The sequence below is a fragment of the Carlito syrichta genome, unplaced genomic scaffold, assembly GCF_000164805.1.
Source record: "Carlito syrichta isolate Samal-C Ts95f unplaced genomic scaffold, Tarsius_syrichta-2.0.1 Scaffold301878, whole genome shotgun sequence".
NCBI classification, from domain to species: Eukaryota; Metazoa; Chordata; class Mammalia; order Primates; family Tarsiidae; genus Carlito; species Carlito syrichta.
In genome coordinates this window covers 46,355-62,492 of record NW_007245974.1, presented here as the reverse complement: position 1 = coordinate 62,492, position 16,138 = coordinate 46,355, and the positions used below count along the sequence as shown (strand labels likewise).

The following is a 16,138-nucleotide window of genomic DNA, read 5'->3' as shown; positions in this document are numbered from 1 at the left end:
AGAGAGCATATGTGTGTGTGTGTGTGTGTGTGTGTGTGTATGTGTGTGTGTGTGTGTGTGTATTTTTTGAGTTGGAGTCTCACTCTGCCACCCAGGCTGGAGTGCAGTGGCACACGCACGGCCACCGCAGCCTCAACCTGCTGGGCTCAGGTGATCCTTCCACCTTAGCCTTCCAAGTAGCTGGAACTACAGGTGCACGACACCACGGCTGGATAATTTTTTGATTTTTTGTAGAGATGAGGTCTCACCAAGTTGCCCAGGCTGGTCTCGAACCCCTGAGCTCAGGCAATCCTCTCGTCTTGGCCTCCCAAAGTGCTGGGATTGCAGGCTTGAGCCATGGTGCCTGGCAATATTTTTTTAAACATAAAATTTTTGTTAAAAAATGACAATCAGGTCAGGCGCAGTGGCTCATGCCTGTAATCCCAGCACTTTGGAAGGCCAAGGCAAAAGAATTGCCTGAGCCCAGGGTTTCGAGACCAGCCTGGGCAACTTGGTGAGATCCCATCCCTACAATAAATCAAAAAAATTAGTTGGGTGTGGTGACCCATGCCTGTAGTTCCAGCAACTTGGGAGGCTGAGGCGGAAGGATCACCTGAGCTCAGCAGGTCGAGGCTGCAATGGCCAAAACCATGCCGCTGCACTCCAGCCTGGACAAGAGTGAAACCCTAACTCAAAAAAAAAAAAAAGATGACAATCAAAATTCAAAGACAAAATGAATTGAGAAACTTGATTTTGGCAAATATGACAAGGAGTTAAGATATGAGGGTGTCCAGCACTTTAGGAGGTGGAAGCAAGAGAATAGCCTGAGCTCAGGGGTTTGAAGTCAGCCTGGGCAACTTGGTGAGACCTCATCTCTACAATAAATCAAAAAATTAGTCAAGGGTGGTGGCGCATGCCTGTGGTTCCAGCTACCTGGAAGGCACAGAGGTAGGGTTTTTAATGGATTTGTTTTTTTTAGTTGGGGTCTCACTTGTCACCCAGGCTGGAGTGCAGTGGCATGCTCATGACCACCATAGCCTCGACCTGCTGGGCTCAGGCAATCCTTCCACCTCAGCCTCCCAAGTAGCTGGGACTACAGGCATGTACTGCCACACCAGACCAATTTTTTGATTTATTGTAGAGATGCGGTCTCACCAAGTTGTCCAGTCGCATTACAGAGATTGCTTAGTAATCGTCTCACAAAACAGCTTACTTTAACATGATTTTTTTTTTTAGCTGGAATCTCACTCTGTCACCTAGACTGGAGTGAGTGGCATGCTTCTAGCCACTGCAGCCTCGACTTGCTGGGCTCAAGTGATCCTTCTGCCTCAGCCTTCCAAGTAACTAGAACTACAGGTGTCTGCCACCACACTTGGCTAAGTATTTTATTAATTGTAGAGACGAGGTTTCACCAAGTTGCCCAGACTGGTCTCAGACCCCAGGATTCAGGCAATCCTCTCACCTCTGCCTTCCAAAGTGCTAGGATTACAAGCGTGAGCCACCACACCCGGCAACATGATTGTTAATACCACATATCCCCATCACCCTCTGAAACAAGCAAACACCTAAATCAAAAACCATACATATAGAAATTTACAAAATAACTTCCCTCCCCTGCCCACCCTGTTCCCACAGGGGGACATAAGGCTCTACCTGGTCAGTCCCTGGGATCACTTCAAACACGCTTAGCTGGCTCCGGGTCTCCCGCATGTACCGCTCCTTCTCGGGACACATATCTGGGCACGTCCCAACAAAAGTCCTTGCCTTATCTAGATCAGTTCTTTTCACCCGAGCTAAATAATGTCAAGTAAAGGATAAGAATGTATCAGATGGTTAGTAGGGACCTACAGAAGTGTATTCTCATAATGATAAAAAAAATTAAAATACAGCCTGGGCAACTTGGCAAGATCTCATTTCTACAATAAAATCAAAAAATTAGTAGGGTGTGGTGGTGCATGCCTGTAGTTCCAGCTACTTGGAAGGCTGAGGGGGAAGGATTGCCTGAGCTCAGCAGGTTGAAACTACAGTGGCCGTGAGCATGCTACTGCACTCCAGCCTGGGTGACAGAGTGAGACTCCAACTCAAAAAAAAATTAAAATTAAAAAAACACAAATTACAAAGGAAAAGAAAAATATTTTTTAAACTCTGGGCCTCAGAAAGAGACTTCTGGTACAACCCACCAGGCAGTGGGACATCAAAGCTCAAGAAGATCCCTGAGGTCACCTCATCTCCAATAGTCACAGACCTTCAATGCAGACTAGAGATCGGAGAACATCCTCACATTAAGCTGGTATTTTGTAATTTTCATGATGACTTCAATGACAAACAATCATGATGTAAGATGTTTGCTAAAAGAATTGATTACAAAAGCAAATATTCAAAATATACCAGTATTCTAAAACTGTCACAGTATTCATCATGATTTTATTAAGAATGAAAGTTAACAGCATTCTGACCTGAATAAGTTAACTACTATTATTTCCTCACAGAATTACATAGCTATAAATGTATCTTTTTTTTTTTTTTTTTTTTGAGTCATGGTCACACTCTGTTGCCTAGGTTGGACTGCAGTGGCATAATACAGCTCACTGCAGCCTTGAACTCCTAGGCTCAAGCCATCCTCCCATCTCAGCCTCTCAAGTAGTTGGGACTACAAGTGCACCCCACCCCGCCCAACTAATTTAAAATTTTTTTGTAGAGATGAGGTCTCGCTATGTTGTCCAGGTTGGTCTTGAACTCCTGGGCTCAAGCAATTCTCTTGCCTTGGCCTAAATGTATTTTTTAAATGAAACGGAATATAACATCTTCACAATTCAAAATATACATATCTTATAATGAATTTTTATTCTAAATAATAAATTTTTATCTTGAAATATTCCAATATCTGATAGTAATTTTATTTGAAATATAAAAATGACCATGTCAGTGATACAATGTATGATGGCAGCTTTTATTACTGTGTTAAGAAAGCACTGTGCTTATTTTAATTATTCACAGCTTTTAAAAAAGGAAACTCTTGCAACTGAAATTTACAGAGTAGTGTTATTTTTTTCCTTTTACCAGGGGAACCCCTCCCCCCAAGAATTATTTTTTGGCAGGCAGACCACTTGCAGTGCAGGCTTCCCTGCTAGGTTAAGTGTTCTAGGAACCCAGCAGCTAGCATTGTTGAGAGGCTGTGTTTGGCTTCAGTGAATTTTTTCTGGAGAGTCTTGCAATGCATTTGCCCATTTCATGATGGGTGATTTACAAGCATACCTGTCCACACTGCACTGAATGTTTAGCAGTTTTCTGGGTTTTTCCCCCTCGTATTTTTGGTCACTGCAAATATATCTTTTACATATTGGAATACTTACTTTTTAAACAAGTAATACGTACACACAGTTCAACATTTCAAAGGCATATCCAAAACGGAGCATTCCCTCACCACTGCCCTTCAGACACCCATGCCTTCTACCCACAATGTGGGCAGATTTGCCTGCATCTTTCCCTGACCACATTATGTATGCAAAAGTGTATTTCCAGATATATAGAGGGTGCCAAAAAAAAAAAAACATAGACACATTTTAAGAAAGGAAAAACTGTATAAAGTTGTAATATTCAATATATGTAAATAATAAAGGATAAATACAAGTCACATTTGACTTCTGCAATTACAAGAGGTGCTCAAAGAGGTTGCCATCAGTGTACAGACACTTCTGATTATGGCAAACTAAAAGTAATACATTGTTGGGTGTGGTGGCTCATGCCTATAATCCCAGCAGTTCGGGAGGCCGAGATGAGAGGACTGCCTGAGCCCATGGGTTTGAGACCAGCCTGGGCAACATGGTAAGACCTCATCTCTACAATAAATTAAAAAAAAAATTAGCTGGGTATGGTGGTGCGTGCCTGTAGTTCCGGCTACTTGGAAGGCTGAGGTGGAAGAATCACCTGAGCTCGAAGAATTACCTGAGCCCAGCAGGTCGAGGCTGCGGTAACTGTGAGTGTGCCACTGCACACTAGCCTGGGCGAAACAGTGAGACTCTAATTAAAAAAAAAAAAAGGAATACACAGATAACACCTCTTAAAATGTGTACACATTTTTTTGGCATCTCCAGTATATATTCACACACATAACACTCACTCCCAAGGAACACTGGTAGACAGAAAGATCAGATGCAGCACATCTGATCTTTGAGGCCCTGAGGCTCAACAGCAGTAGAACCCAAGTGAAAGGAATGTTCCCTTCCTGATGACTCCCAAGAAGACAACCTAACCAGGGACCCTGGGAATCTGCCACTATGCATCATACCTTGCCTCATGACTCTGTCTCTCTGGTCGAGCAGGCGGTACTTCTCCTCAGACGTCTCAGCCACGGTGCCAATCAGGGTACTGAGGGATGACACACACTGTCCAAGACCCTCAGAGCTCTCAGAGCCTGAGTCAAAAGGGTCTCCCTCAAACTGGTGGGCCTTTAGAAGACTTGGCTTCTTCACTGGAGAGCTATACAGAAAACAACACACAAAGGGCCCTTGTGTGGATGAGGCTTTTATATCATTTCCATGTCTGAGCACATACCCTCATCTTTTAAGATTTTCTGGTCCTCCAAAGCTGAGAAACTACAAACACTGAAAACAGATGAGCCTCAATAAAGCTGGTGATGAGCACAGAAGCATGGTTCATTGTATTCACTATGCTGAATTTTTTTTACTTTTAAAAAATGCAAAGAATTCATTAATCAGTTAAAATGAATACTTACAGATTTCTCTCTCAAATGAAATTCAGCCTAAAAAGAATCCTTTAATATCATAAGGAAAACACTATGTCTCTGTGTTTTAATACAGAAATTAATTTTGGCTGAAGGGCATACTAAAAAGAACTGGGCATTCTCTCTCAGTGCCCCCATTTTCTAGCTGGCTTTCATCATTTTCTGAACTTATATGTCAAAGAAGATACAAGATTAGATGAATGAGAAAGCAAAAAGCAAAAGCAAACTAACAGCTTAACTGCTAATCACAAAATGAAAAGTGAGGAAAACAATACATTGGCCAAAAGACAAAGGTCTGTCAAAGCAGGTTTGATGGGAAATGGACAAAAAAGCCTTTGAGACTAAAGTTCCTTGTGCAGACCAGGCACTGTGGGAGTGCACATCACATGCAAGCTAACACAGCTCAGAGTGTCTACTTTCCTGCAATAAGCTGGACCTACAGAAATGTCATGTTAGAAACTGCTAGAAGTAATCAGGAACACATGGTTACTGTAGCAGTCAGACATCATAAGGGAAAGGTACTGCTTATACATGTATGTGTCAAATAACTGGCATGTCTGCATGGCATACAGGCTGAGCAAGGTGAGTGAGACCTGTTCTGCTTCCTGTAAGGCAGATGATGGCTGGTCACAGGGCATCGCTCTCTGTGCACAGACAGAAGCTCTGCTGTCCTAAGTGAGCAGCCTCCCCTAATGAGAAATGACCCCAGGAACTCCTGTAGCTGTGGCTAAAAGGTGGAGGCCAGCTACAGGAACTTTGGGATGAAAGCCTCCCAGATAAAATGCCTAGGTGAAAAAGACCAGCCATAAATGAGAGCTTTCTCAGCAACCTAAGCCCCAGGGCATGTGAGAATGAGACGGGCAGAATCAGCACTGCTCCATTATCTCCACAGTTGGCAAGTGCGGACTCAGAAAACTCACTCTCCAGGTCTCTGGTTGGGACCTAGAGTGGATTCAGAAGGACCCCCTGCCACTCCACCCCAAGAGTCCCTGGCAACTGGCTCTTTTCTCCTTACCACACCCCTCCCTGTCAGATATCACAGTATTGCTCGCCTTCCCATTGGTCCTTCCTAAATGTGGTCATTAGGAGGGACCAGCCCCACCTTTTACTCAGGAGGCTGCCAGCTACAGCCCTCCCTGAGGGCTTGCCAAGAGGGGAATGCTGAAAGGGTGCGTCCTCTGTGCCCTGGCTGGCTTCACCATCACCTGGTTTCTTCTCCTTCAGGGAAAAGGGTTTTTTGTTGGGGCCTGAGGACAAAGGAAGCAGAAAAGAGTTTATGTTTCATAGATCACCTGAAACTCAACTTTTTCACATTCTTTTGAAGAAAGTCATATTCTTGTAATTCTCACAGGATGATACAAAAGATTTCTCACGGAAATAATGATGAGACACAAGGATCTGCTCAGAGACAGCCTCCCCCACAGGCACTAGGGAAAGGGCTCACACCCACAAGGCCTTGCACACAGAGCATGAAAGATTGTGGAGAGAATAATTGAAAACTCACTTATTTTCTTCTTGTGCCAAAAGATAGCCATGTCTTTATGCAAGCCTTTACCCTTCTTTCTAGCCAGGGCTGCAGATGCCTGAAAAACAGTTCACAACCACCAAGTATGAGAATATCAGCAGACCAAATGAAATGAGACTGAAAACTCAAATGCAGTGAGCACACCATTCAAGAGTACAAGGAGCTGCTGTTCTTTGTACAACAAAGTGATACCACTACAAGTTCCGTGTTCTGCCCACAAGTATGTATTTGCTTCTTCGTTTTTTAAAACAACAACTTAGCTGTGATAGAAGCCATAAACTTGGCCCCTTTGGCATCTGATAAAATGATTTTCACCAGTTGATTACATTCACAGAAATAGAAAGATTGCCAAGTCACACTTAAGCACAAAAGGAAGATGCAGGATAATACACACAGGATACCAATTATCACAAAACACACACACAAAACCAACTACATGTTAGTAGGTCTATAGATATACTTATAAAAATGTCTAATGGCTGGGCACGGTGGCGCACCTCTGTAATCCCAGCACTTTGGGAGGTCAAGGTGGAAGGATTACTTGAGGCCAGGAGTTCAAGACCAGCCTGAGTAACAGAGCAAAACCCTACCTCTACAAAAAGTTTTAAAAAATTAGCTGGGTGTGATAATATGCATCTGTAGTTTTAGCTACTCGGAGGCTGAGATGGGAAGATTGCTTGAGCCCAGGGAGTTGAAGTTGGAGGCTACGGTGAGTTATGATTACACCACCATACTCCAGCCTAGACAACACAGCCAGATCCTGTCTCTTAAAAAAACAGGAAAAAGTCTAGAAAAATATATACCACACTAGGTAACAGGGGAGATGAAGGTGTTCAGATTCATCTGTATCAATAAATTGTTTGGCAATGTATTTACATATTAGATACAAATAAAACAAAAATGCAATAAAAATATTTAAGGTTCAACTGGAAGAATAAGCACATTGCAATACAGGAAAAAACAACTTTACCTACTTATTTTTGAGTTGGAGTCTCACTCTCTCGCCCAGGCTGGAGTGCAGTGGCACACTCATGGCCACCCTAGCATCGACCTACTGGGCTCCGACAATCCTTCCACCTCAGCCTGCCAAGTAGCCAGAACTACAGGCGTGCACTACCACACCCGGCTAATTTTTTTTAGTTGTTGTAGAGACAAGATCTTGCCAAGATGCTCAGGCTGGTCTCGAGCCCACGTGCTCAGGTAATCCACTCACCTCAGCATCCCAAAGTGCTGAGATTACAGGCTGAGCCACCAAGTCCGGCCAAAAACAACTTTAGAAACAAATAAGTTTTAACACTGAGACTGCTAAAAAAGGAAAAATATACTTCTATATTGTTAAAATATATTTAAAAAAAATTAAGATCAAATAAGCTGGTTACCTATAAGATTAAAAAAAAAAACAAAAAAGATATAGATTATCATATAACTCAGCAATTCCACTCCCAAAACTATACCCCCCAAAAATGAAAAAACAGATTCTTGCATGCCAAAAAGCATTATTCACAATTGTCAAAAGATGGAAACAATCCAAGTGTCCATCAATAGATGAATGGATAAGCAAAATGTAGTCCATCCAAACAATGGGATATTATTCATTCATGAAAAGGAATGAAGTTCTGATACATGCTATAACATGGACAAACCTTGAAAGCATTATGCTAAGTGAAATAAGCCTAACACAAAAAGACAAATATTGTATGATTTGGTCGGGTGTCGTGGCTCACACCTATAATCCCAGCACTTTGGGAGGCGAAGGTCAGAGAATTGCCTGAGCCTGGGCAACTTGGTGAGACCTCATCTCTACAATAAATGAAAGAAAAAAAATTGTATGATTCCATGTATAAAAAATCTAAAATAGGCAAATTCATAGTGGTAGAAAGTAGATTAGAGGCTATGAGGGGTGGGAGAAGGAGAAATAGGAAGTTACTGCTTCATGGTTATAGAATTTCTGCTTGGGATCATAAAAGTTCTGGAAATAAACAGTGGTGATTATTGCACATCATTGTGAATGTAGATAATCCACCGAATTGTTGGGAAAACAATCAACAGGAAGGAATAAATAGCAAAAGCCTAAAACTATGAGTACAGTTGTCCCCTCTTGTCCTCAGGGGTTAAATTCCAAGACCCCCAGTGGATGCCTGAAACTTCAGATAACACTGTACCCTATATGTATTATGTTTTTCCTATATATAATGCTTATAATAAAAGTTTAATTTATAAACTAGGCACAATAAGAGATTAACAACAATAATAAGACAGAACAAACCTAGGCAACATAATAAGACTTCATCTCTACAAAAAATAAAAAATAGCTGGGTTTGGTGGTGAGTGCCTACAGTCTCAGCTACTCCAGAGGCTGAGGCAGAAGGATCACCTGAGTTCAAGGGGTCGAGACTGTGGTGAGCTGTGATTGTGCCACCACAACAGAGTGAGACTCTGACTCAAATAATAATAATGATAATAACAATAATGAAATAGAACAATTATAACAATATACTGTAATGAAAGTTATGTGGCTATGGTCTCACTCTCTCTCAAAATATCTTACAGTATGTAATACTTTTAGACTAAAGTTGACTGAAGATAACTGAATCCCTGGAAAGTAGAGGACCAGTATATATTTTGGCACAAAATTTCCACTCAGTGCTATAAACAAAGAACATAAACTAATCAGAAATATACGCATAAAATGTCTAAAAATACAACAATGGCTAAGTAAGTGAGTAAACAGAATAGAATGTTACATAGCACTTAACAATGTCATTCTAGTCTAGGCTGTTTACTGATTTCAGAAAATACTAAAGATTGTTACATGAAGAGGTTATCAAAACAGCAAATGCAGTGTGATCCTATTTGTGTAAAGAAAACATGATTAAAAAAAAGAAAAGAAAAAAAAAGAAAACATGATTACATATTTGCAAAGACATTCACTAAAATATTCATAGTTGATATTTTAGAGGGCAAAACTATAGATAATTTCATGTTTTCCTCAATAGGGATTTCTGGGTTTTTTTTCCCTACATTGATAGGCAATGCTTCTATCATTAAAAAAAGTTAAGAAAGCCGGGCTTGGTGGCTCAGCCTGTAATCCCAGCGCTTTGGGAGGCTGAGGTGAGTGGATTGCCTGGGCCCACAGGTTTGAGACCCGTCTGGGCAAACTGGCGAGACCTCATCTCTACAATAAATAAAAAATTAACCGGGCATGGTAGCACGCACTTGTAGTTCCAGCTACTTGGAAGGCTGAGGCAGAAGGATCGCCGGAACCCAGCAGGTTGAGGCTGCAGTGGCCGGGAGTGGCCACTGCACTCCAGTCTAGGTGACACAGTGAGACTCCAACTCAAAAAAAAAAAAAAAGTTAAGGAAAATGTTTTCTACTTTATAAACTCCTGTAGACCTTAATCTTTCCAAAAGACTATTCAGAAAAAAGAGTAAAGATATAAAGTTGCATCACACAAGCAGTCCATACACACATACACTACAACTGATGTGTTAGGTGCATATTTAATGTCACAATAATTTAACAGTAGTTATCTCTGGACACAGGATTCCAAGGGGTTTCTGTATTAGTTGAATGTTTACAGTGCTCACGTACTATGACTAAATAAAACAAAAACAAAACCAGAAAACGCAAGTTTGAAAAGTGCTATATGGTCAAAGCCACTAAGCATTCAGAAAAATGTGACTTCCAACATTTCTAGAGCACTGCATTCTCCAGGGGCCAGAAGCTTTTCACAAACAACTCCAAGTTGTGAAATAATCAAGTAGTGCTATCCCAGCCTAAGTTAAGAACAAGGTATTTGAGTATATTACAGCAGGTAAATTACAGCAAGTTATCTGAGTATATTACAGCAGGTAAATTACAGCAAGTTATCTGAGTATATTACAGCAGGTAAATAACTGAGAGATTAAAAAACAGGTGTTAAAGTGACAAAGTTCAAATCCAGGGTAACAAGCAAGGTGGAAGTACTCACATGATCAAAGAAATGCACCACAGCAAGCTTTTTGCTGCGCCGGGTAAAGATGCGCTGCACCTTAGCAATTTTGCCAAAGTGGTTCTCTAGAATGGTTCTGTCATTGAGATAGTCGGGTATATTCTTGCACTGGATCGCTGTTACTTCATTGGGAGACAAGCCCCCAAGACTGTCTGTGCTCTCACTTCTTTTACTCTGACGCATAGGAGTCCCTCTTAAAGGATCTAGGGGTTCAGAAAACAAACACATAAACTCACGAGATGTAACACTCAAACAACAAGAGGTACTGTGTCAAAGCAAGGAAATTTTCATAGATGTAAGACCTACTCCAAGGGCCTATCATGTTATAATTCCCAATAGGGGCTTTATCAGAAATATCAAGCTAATGCCCAGAGAAACTGAGAACCTACCAGTAGGAGTTGGTACATTTTTAGAGCTCACCTTCTTTTTTATCTCTGCTTTCAGTTTCTTCCTCTTTATTTGCACCTGGAAGCCGGGACGGTGCTAGGACAGACTGACTCCCTCCTGTGATGGTCATATGGTCACTTTCCCCAGACTCAACAAAACTAATTTCCTTTTTAGACTCCTTGTTGCCCAGACGACCTACTTCTTTATTGCTTTTGAAAACATCCTGTATTGTCCGACCAAACAAATTGCCTGTCCGAGGTCGATTAAGGCGGACCGGTCGTTTATCAGGAGGATGGTCTCCCCTGGACAGAGGGTCTGAATCTTCTGCTATTTCATGGCCATGTCTCCTTGGGGAGCGATCCTGGTCCTCCTTCCTTTTCAGTCCTTTCATGAGGGTGGAAAGTGGCTCCATCTGCGAGACAGCTTCTTCACAGCTTTGCCTGACTCCTGTTTTGCTGACTGGGAAGGGTTCACCCAAAGCCCCAGAAGATGACATAGGGAAACTACTGAAGCTGCTATTAGAACTTCCAAGTATCGATTTAGGTACTCTCTTCTCTTCCTCTATATTTTGACTTGGCAAAGCAGGGGTAAAGGCAGATAATGAATTATTACTATTAACTGGTTTTGAAAAGGTAAAATTTGAATTGGCAGCTGAACTACTTGTCACCTGAGGGAAAGAATAAGAGGCAAGACCTCCAGGTCCACTACTAATTGGATGAGAAAAAGTGAAAAACCCAGAAGAAATCTGGCCCTGGGTTTTCTCTGGTTCAGATTCAGCCCCCAATATTGGTCTGAACATTGCATTTTCCAGAGGCTTAAAACTGAATTCTGTTTTCCCAAAACCAGAGCTCACTATTTCTCCAGCTTCCGATCCAAAAGCAGAAGTATTTGGGAAAGCCCCAACATTGGTGGGTGACTTAAAACTAAATCCTGGGTTTCCGGGCACAGATGAACTTGAAGCCCCGGAGGTAGCTACAAAGGTGGAAGTGTTTTCAAGTCCAGAAAAGAGTCCAACACTTGAGGTTTGGGTGAATCCTAATGTTTGCACTGAAGAGGAATGACTTACTCCAGAAGATGGTGGAAAGCTGGATACCTGTGAAAATCCTGAGTTCTTCCCAGATAATGTATTATTTTGTCCAAAAAGAGAAGGTTGACCAAACTGAAATGGCGACTTCGTTGGAAATGCTCCCATGGAGCTACTAGAAGATGCTGGAAAAGCACTAGGCTGCTGCCCATTGAAAGGATTCATTGGGTTCATCTTCTGATCCAATTATTATAAGGTAATAGTATTATGCATGCAAAATTAGTCCTCTTCCTTAAGCAGTCTGCAGTATCAGGGAGCTCCCTTCCACTTCAGGAAAAGCTGGAAGACAAAAATTCAGATCACAGCTATGCTCTCTTAGAAGAAGAAGAAGAAGAAGAAAAAAAAAAATATATATATATATATATATATATATATATATTTGAGACAGGGTTTCACTGTCACCAGGTTGGAGTGCAATGGCATTATTATAGCTCACTGCAACCTCGGACTCCTCTGTTCAAGTGATCCTCCTGCTTAGCTTTACCGAGTAGCTAGAACTACAGGCATGCACCACCACACCCAGCTAATTTTTCTATTTTTTATAGAGATAGGGTCTTGCTATGTTGCCCAGATTGGTCTGGAACACCAGGTCTCAAGGGATCCTCCCGACTCTGACTCCCAAAGTGCTGGGATTACAGGCGTGAGCCACTGCACCAGGCCAAGAAAAGAATGTTTGATGTTTTATCAGTGCCATACTCTAAGAATAATTATTTAAAGGTAGGCCAAGGATTCAGCATTATATTCCAAGAGTCAATACGTTCTTTCGTTGGAGGGTGGCGTCGAGATTGGCACAAACAATTGCTTTGTTATGGAAGTTTAAAGCCTGATCCTTTAAGATTTAAAAAAATCGAACCAGTTCACTGAGTTTGTGAATTCACTAAAAATGTGAGTTGGCAATTTAAAAAATTAACAGTTACACCTTTCAATTTAGAGAAATTCCTCCTGACTTTTTGCAATCTCCATAGCCAGAGAACGACAATGTAACACTGTTAAAACATTCGTGTTTCACTGTTTCCTCCCCACCCCCCACTTTTTCTCCGACTAACAGAAGCACTAATAATACTTTTTCCCCGCATGGAAACACTGTTTTGTCATACCCTTGACGACCGCCCCAGAACCGGATCCCAGAACCAGAGATTCGCGAGATGCCGCCTCTTGCCGTAGAGGTCTCGCCGGACTCAGCCTGAGCAGCCTCCGGAGGCCAAGGCGCCGCGCCTGGTCCAGGTCACCCCCGCTGTCCCGCCCAGCTCTGTTAGCGACGGTGGGTAGGGGCCGGGCGGGCGCGCAGAGCTGCGAGGAGAAGGAAGCGAAGCCTCCGGAGCCGGACTTGCCGGGCCCACGATCACCGTTTGACAGCAGGATCCCTAGGCCCGCAGTCGCCACATCCGGCCCTCGACGCGGGCTAGAAGCGTAGGCAACCGCCGCGGCCGCGGAAACCAACGCTGCGCTGCGCAAGACGGGCGGAAAACTCGGCGGACCAACTTCCGGTCCGTTTGCAATGCCGGGTTCCGCTCTCCCGGCCCGGTGGCAGCGGCGTGACTTCCGGTGGAGTGGCCACGCCCCGTCTCGCGGCTTTCCCCCAAGTCCGAATACGGGTAAGTGCGCAGACAGGTTCTTCTCCAAATTGAGAACTTGGTATTCTCCGGTGTGAGACCGCCGGTGCCCGGGCTGATTGGTCCCTTGGGAAGCGTCCAGACTCTACAGGACCCCTCTTTATACCCCTACTCTCAACGTGTCCTTCTTCCTCCTTTCCATTGCCACAGTCCCTCTTCTACATCATTCACCTCCCTGCACCCCATACCACCCTGCCCCCTACCTCTTCCCGCCCCATCTGTCTGCCTCCACCCCATAGTACCCCCTCTCCCTAACTTCTCCCCCCACCTGTCGCCATCCACCTGCCTCCACCCCATATAGTCTTGCTCTCCCGCCTCTCCCTACCCCATACCAACTCTCTTCCCCCGACCCTCACTCCTAGCTCCCAACCCACCCTATTCCACCCATCCCTTTCACTGTGAAGGGCTCCTTCCACTGCACCGGCCTTAACTTCCTTCTGGCTATTGTTACTGATTTTGGTATGCCTGACTCCATGGCATATCCCCTCTTTTTTACTTTTTCCTTATGGTAAATGTAAATTCCCTTGATTTTCAATTAATTCCACCAAATAAAGTGATCTGATCGTGTGTGCATGTATTTTTACAGAATTTATTATTGCTTTCTTGTACTGATTGGATCATCTCTTAAAACTTTAACTACAGATACTCCTGCAACCATTTTTAAGGACCAAATTGTTCTACCTGAAATGAGTTTAGTGATTAAAAATCTGCAGCGAGTCATCCCCATCAGGAGAGTGCCACTTCGAAAGAAGATTGAGATCGTAAGGAGAATTTTAGGAGTGCAGAAATTTGATCTGGGTGTCATCTGTGTTGACAACAAGACTATTCAGCACATTAATAGCATCTACAGAGAGAAAAATGTTCCAACTGATGTACTTTCTTTTCCATTTAATGAGGTAAAAGATACGTTCTTGTCTAGCCTACCCTCTAGAATAAGTTTCCTGTGATAATTATATTACAGTCATGATTTTTTATTTTAAAAATTTTAAATATACACAAAAGTAAAACTGTTTAACGCTCACTGATCAGTGCCCATCACCCAGAGGCCACAATTCCACTGGTAGAGCCAACAGGAAAAGAAAGGTGACTGGAATCCACCCTCCTCTCCTCTGAATGCCATCAGTGAATTAAAAAAGAAGTAAGCTGGGCATGGTGGTTCACACCTGTAATTCCAGCACTTTGGGAGGTAGAGGTGAGAGGATTTGCCCGAACCCAGGGGTTCAAGACCAGCCCAGCCAATTTGGTGAGACCTCATCTCTACAATAAATCAAAAAATTAGTCGGGTGTGGTGGCATGCACTTGTAGTTCCAGCTACTTAGAAGGCTGAGGCAGAAGGATCACCTGAGCTTATCAGGTTGAGGCTGCGGTGGCTGTGAGAATGCCACTGTACTCCAGCCTGGGTGACAGACTGGGACTCTAACTCAAAAACAAATAAAAAGAGGGAGAGAAATAAAGTACTTCTGCAAATTTTAATGTGATTCATTAATGAATATTCATAGACTAGAAAAAATAACACTGGAAATAGAAGCGCATACTAGGGCAAATTTTCAACAAATATGTGATAGTGATCATGTTACTATCTACACTGTATAAATCAGCAGTCCCCAACCTTTGTGGCATCAGAGACCAGTTTAGTGGAAGACAATTTTTCCATGGACGGGGGTAGGGGAGGCATGGTTTTGGGATAATTCAAACACATTCCATTTATCGTGTAGATCAACAGTGTTAGATTCTGATAAGGAACACACAACCTAGATCCTTCACATGCACAGTTCACAATAGGGTTCGCAGTCCTATGAGAATCTAATGCCACTGCTCATCTGATAGGTGGAGCTCAGGTGGTAATGCCAGCAATGGGGTGTGGAGGTTCGGGCAATCCTCTCACCTCCACCTCACCATTCACCTCTTATTATGAGACCTGGTTCCTAACAGGCCATGGATTGATACCAGTCCATGACCTAGGGGTTGGGAATTCCTGGAATGACTCATTCTAGGCTTCCTACGTTGTAGTGGCATAAACTGGAGCAACCCTTTTAGAAAGCAATTTAGCAGTTTACTTCAAGAGTATTTAAAATACCTGTATTATTTAATCCAAGAAAACAAAACAAGTCAAAAGATAGAAGATAAAATTTTGAAAAATATTAAAATGTTCACTTCTTTTCTGTAATAGGAGAAAAAAATGAAAGCATCCTAAATATCCAACCATAGATGGCCAGGTTAGTGCTAACAGTCCTCCAGTGAATGGACTGATCTTTATAGTCTTTATGTGAGAAGTTATTGTCTTTATGTGAAAGACTTTTAGGACAAAATATCATGTGGAAAGAACAGAAATATAAAATTGTGTCCATGTGATAATCAAACTCTAGCAGTCAGGGATCTGTGTGATTCTGCATCAGAAGGGATGAAAGAAATTTAAAGTATTTTATTTGACAAGGTTGTGTCCACCTAAATGACAAACAGAGAGGCTCTAAAAGAAAAGATGTTTATTTGGGTCTAGAGCATTGCAATCGGAATATGCAGGCCATAGGAAACTATATGCATGCTCAGGGAGATAAAAACAGATTTTTTTTTTTTGAGTTGGAGTCTCACTATATCACTCAGGCTGGAGTGCAGTGGCACACTCACGGCCGCTTCGGCCTTCCAAGTAGCTGGAACTACAGGTGTGTGCTACCATACCCAGCTAATTTTTTTATTTATTGTAGAGATGAGGTCTCGCCAAGTTGCCCAGGCTGGTCTTGAACTCGTGGGCTCAGGCAATCCTCTCACCTCAGCCTCCCAAAGTGCTGGGATTATAGGTGTAAGCCACTGTGCCTG

At 42.7% G+C, this 16,138-nt stretch overlaps 2 protein-coding genes across 3 annotated transcripts in view; one reads left to right on the top strand and one right to left on the bottom strand.

Moving 5' to 3' along the window:
• The window catches only part of MCM3AP (minichromosome maintenance complex component 3 associated protein), a 53,081-nt gene extending 41,094 nt beyond the window's left edge, over positions 1-11,987 (bottom strand). Inside the window, exons 1-6 of one of the 2 annotated variants that reach the window (XM_021711136.1) lie at positions 10,661-11,987; positions 10,220-10,443; positions 6,228-6,306; positions 5,826-5,970; positions 4,268-4,458; positions 1,633-1,772 (exon numbers count right to left, since the gene is read on the bottom strand). In XM_021711136.1, the coding sequence (XP_021566811.1) occupies positions 1,633-1,772; positions 4,268-4,458; positions 5,826-5,970; positions 6,228-6,306; positions 10,220-10,443; positions 10,661-11,885 (2,004 nt within the window). In that variant the 5' untranslated portion in view covers positions 11,886-11,987. The remainder of the gene's footprint in view (positions 1-1,632; positions 1,773-4,267; positions 4,459-5,825; positions 5,971-6,227; positions 6,307-10,219; positions 10,444-10,660) is intronic. The other variant, XM_008055538.2, reaches the window with a different exon arrangement.
• Positions 11,988-13,239: 1,252 nt separating this feature from the next.
• YBEY (ybeY metallopeptidase (putative)) overlaps positions 13,240-16,138 on the top strand; it is a 7,718-nt gene continuing 4,819 nt past the window's right edge. Inside the window, exons 1-2 of the mRNA XM_008055536.1 lie at positions 13,240-13,306; positions 13,967-14,220. Of these exons, the coding sequence (XP_008053727.1) occupies positions 14,011-14,220 (210 nt within the window). The 5' untranslated portion in view covers positions 13,240-13,306; positions 13,967-14,010. The remainder of the gene's footprint in view (positions 13,307-13,966; positions 14,221-16,138) is intronic.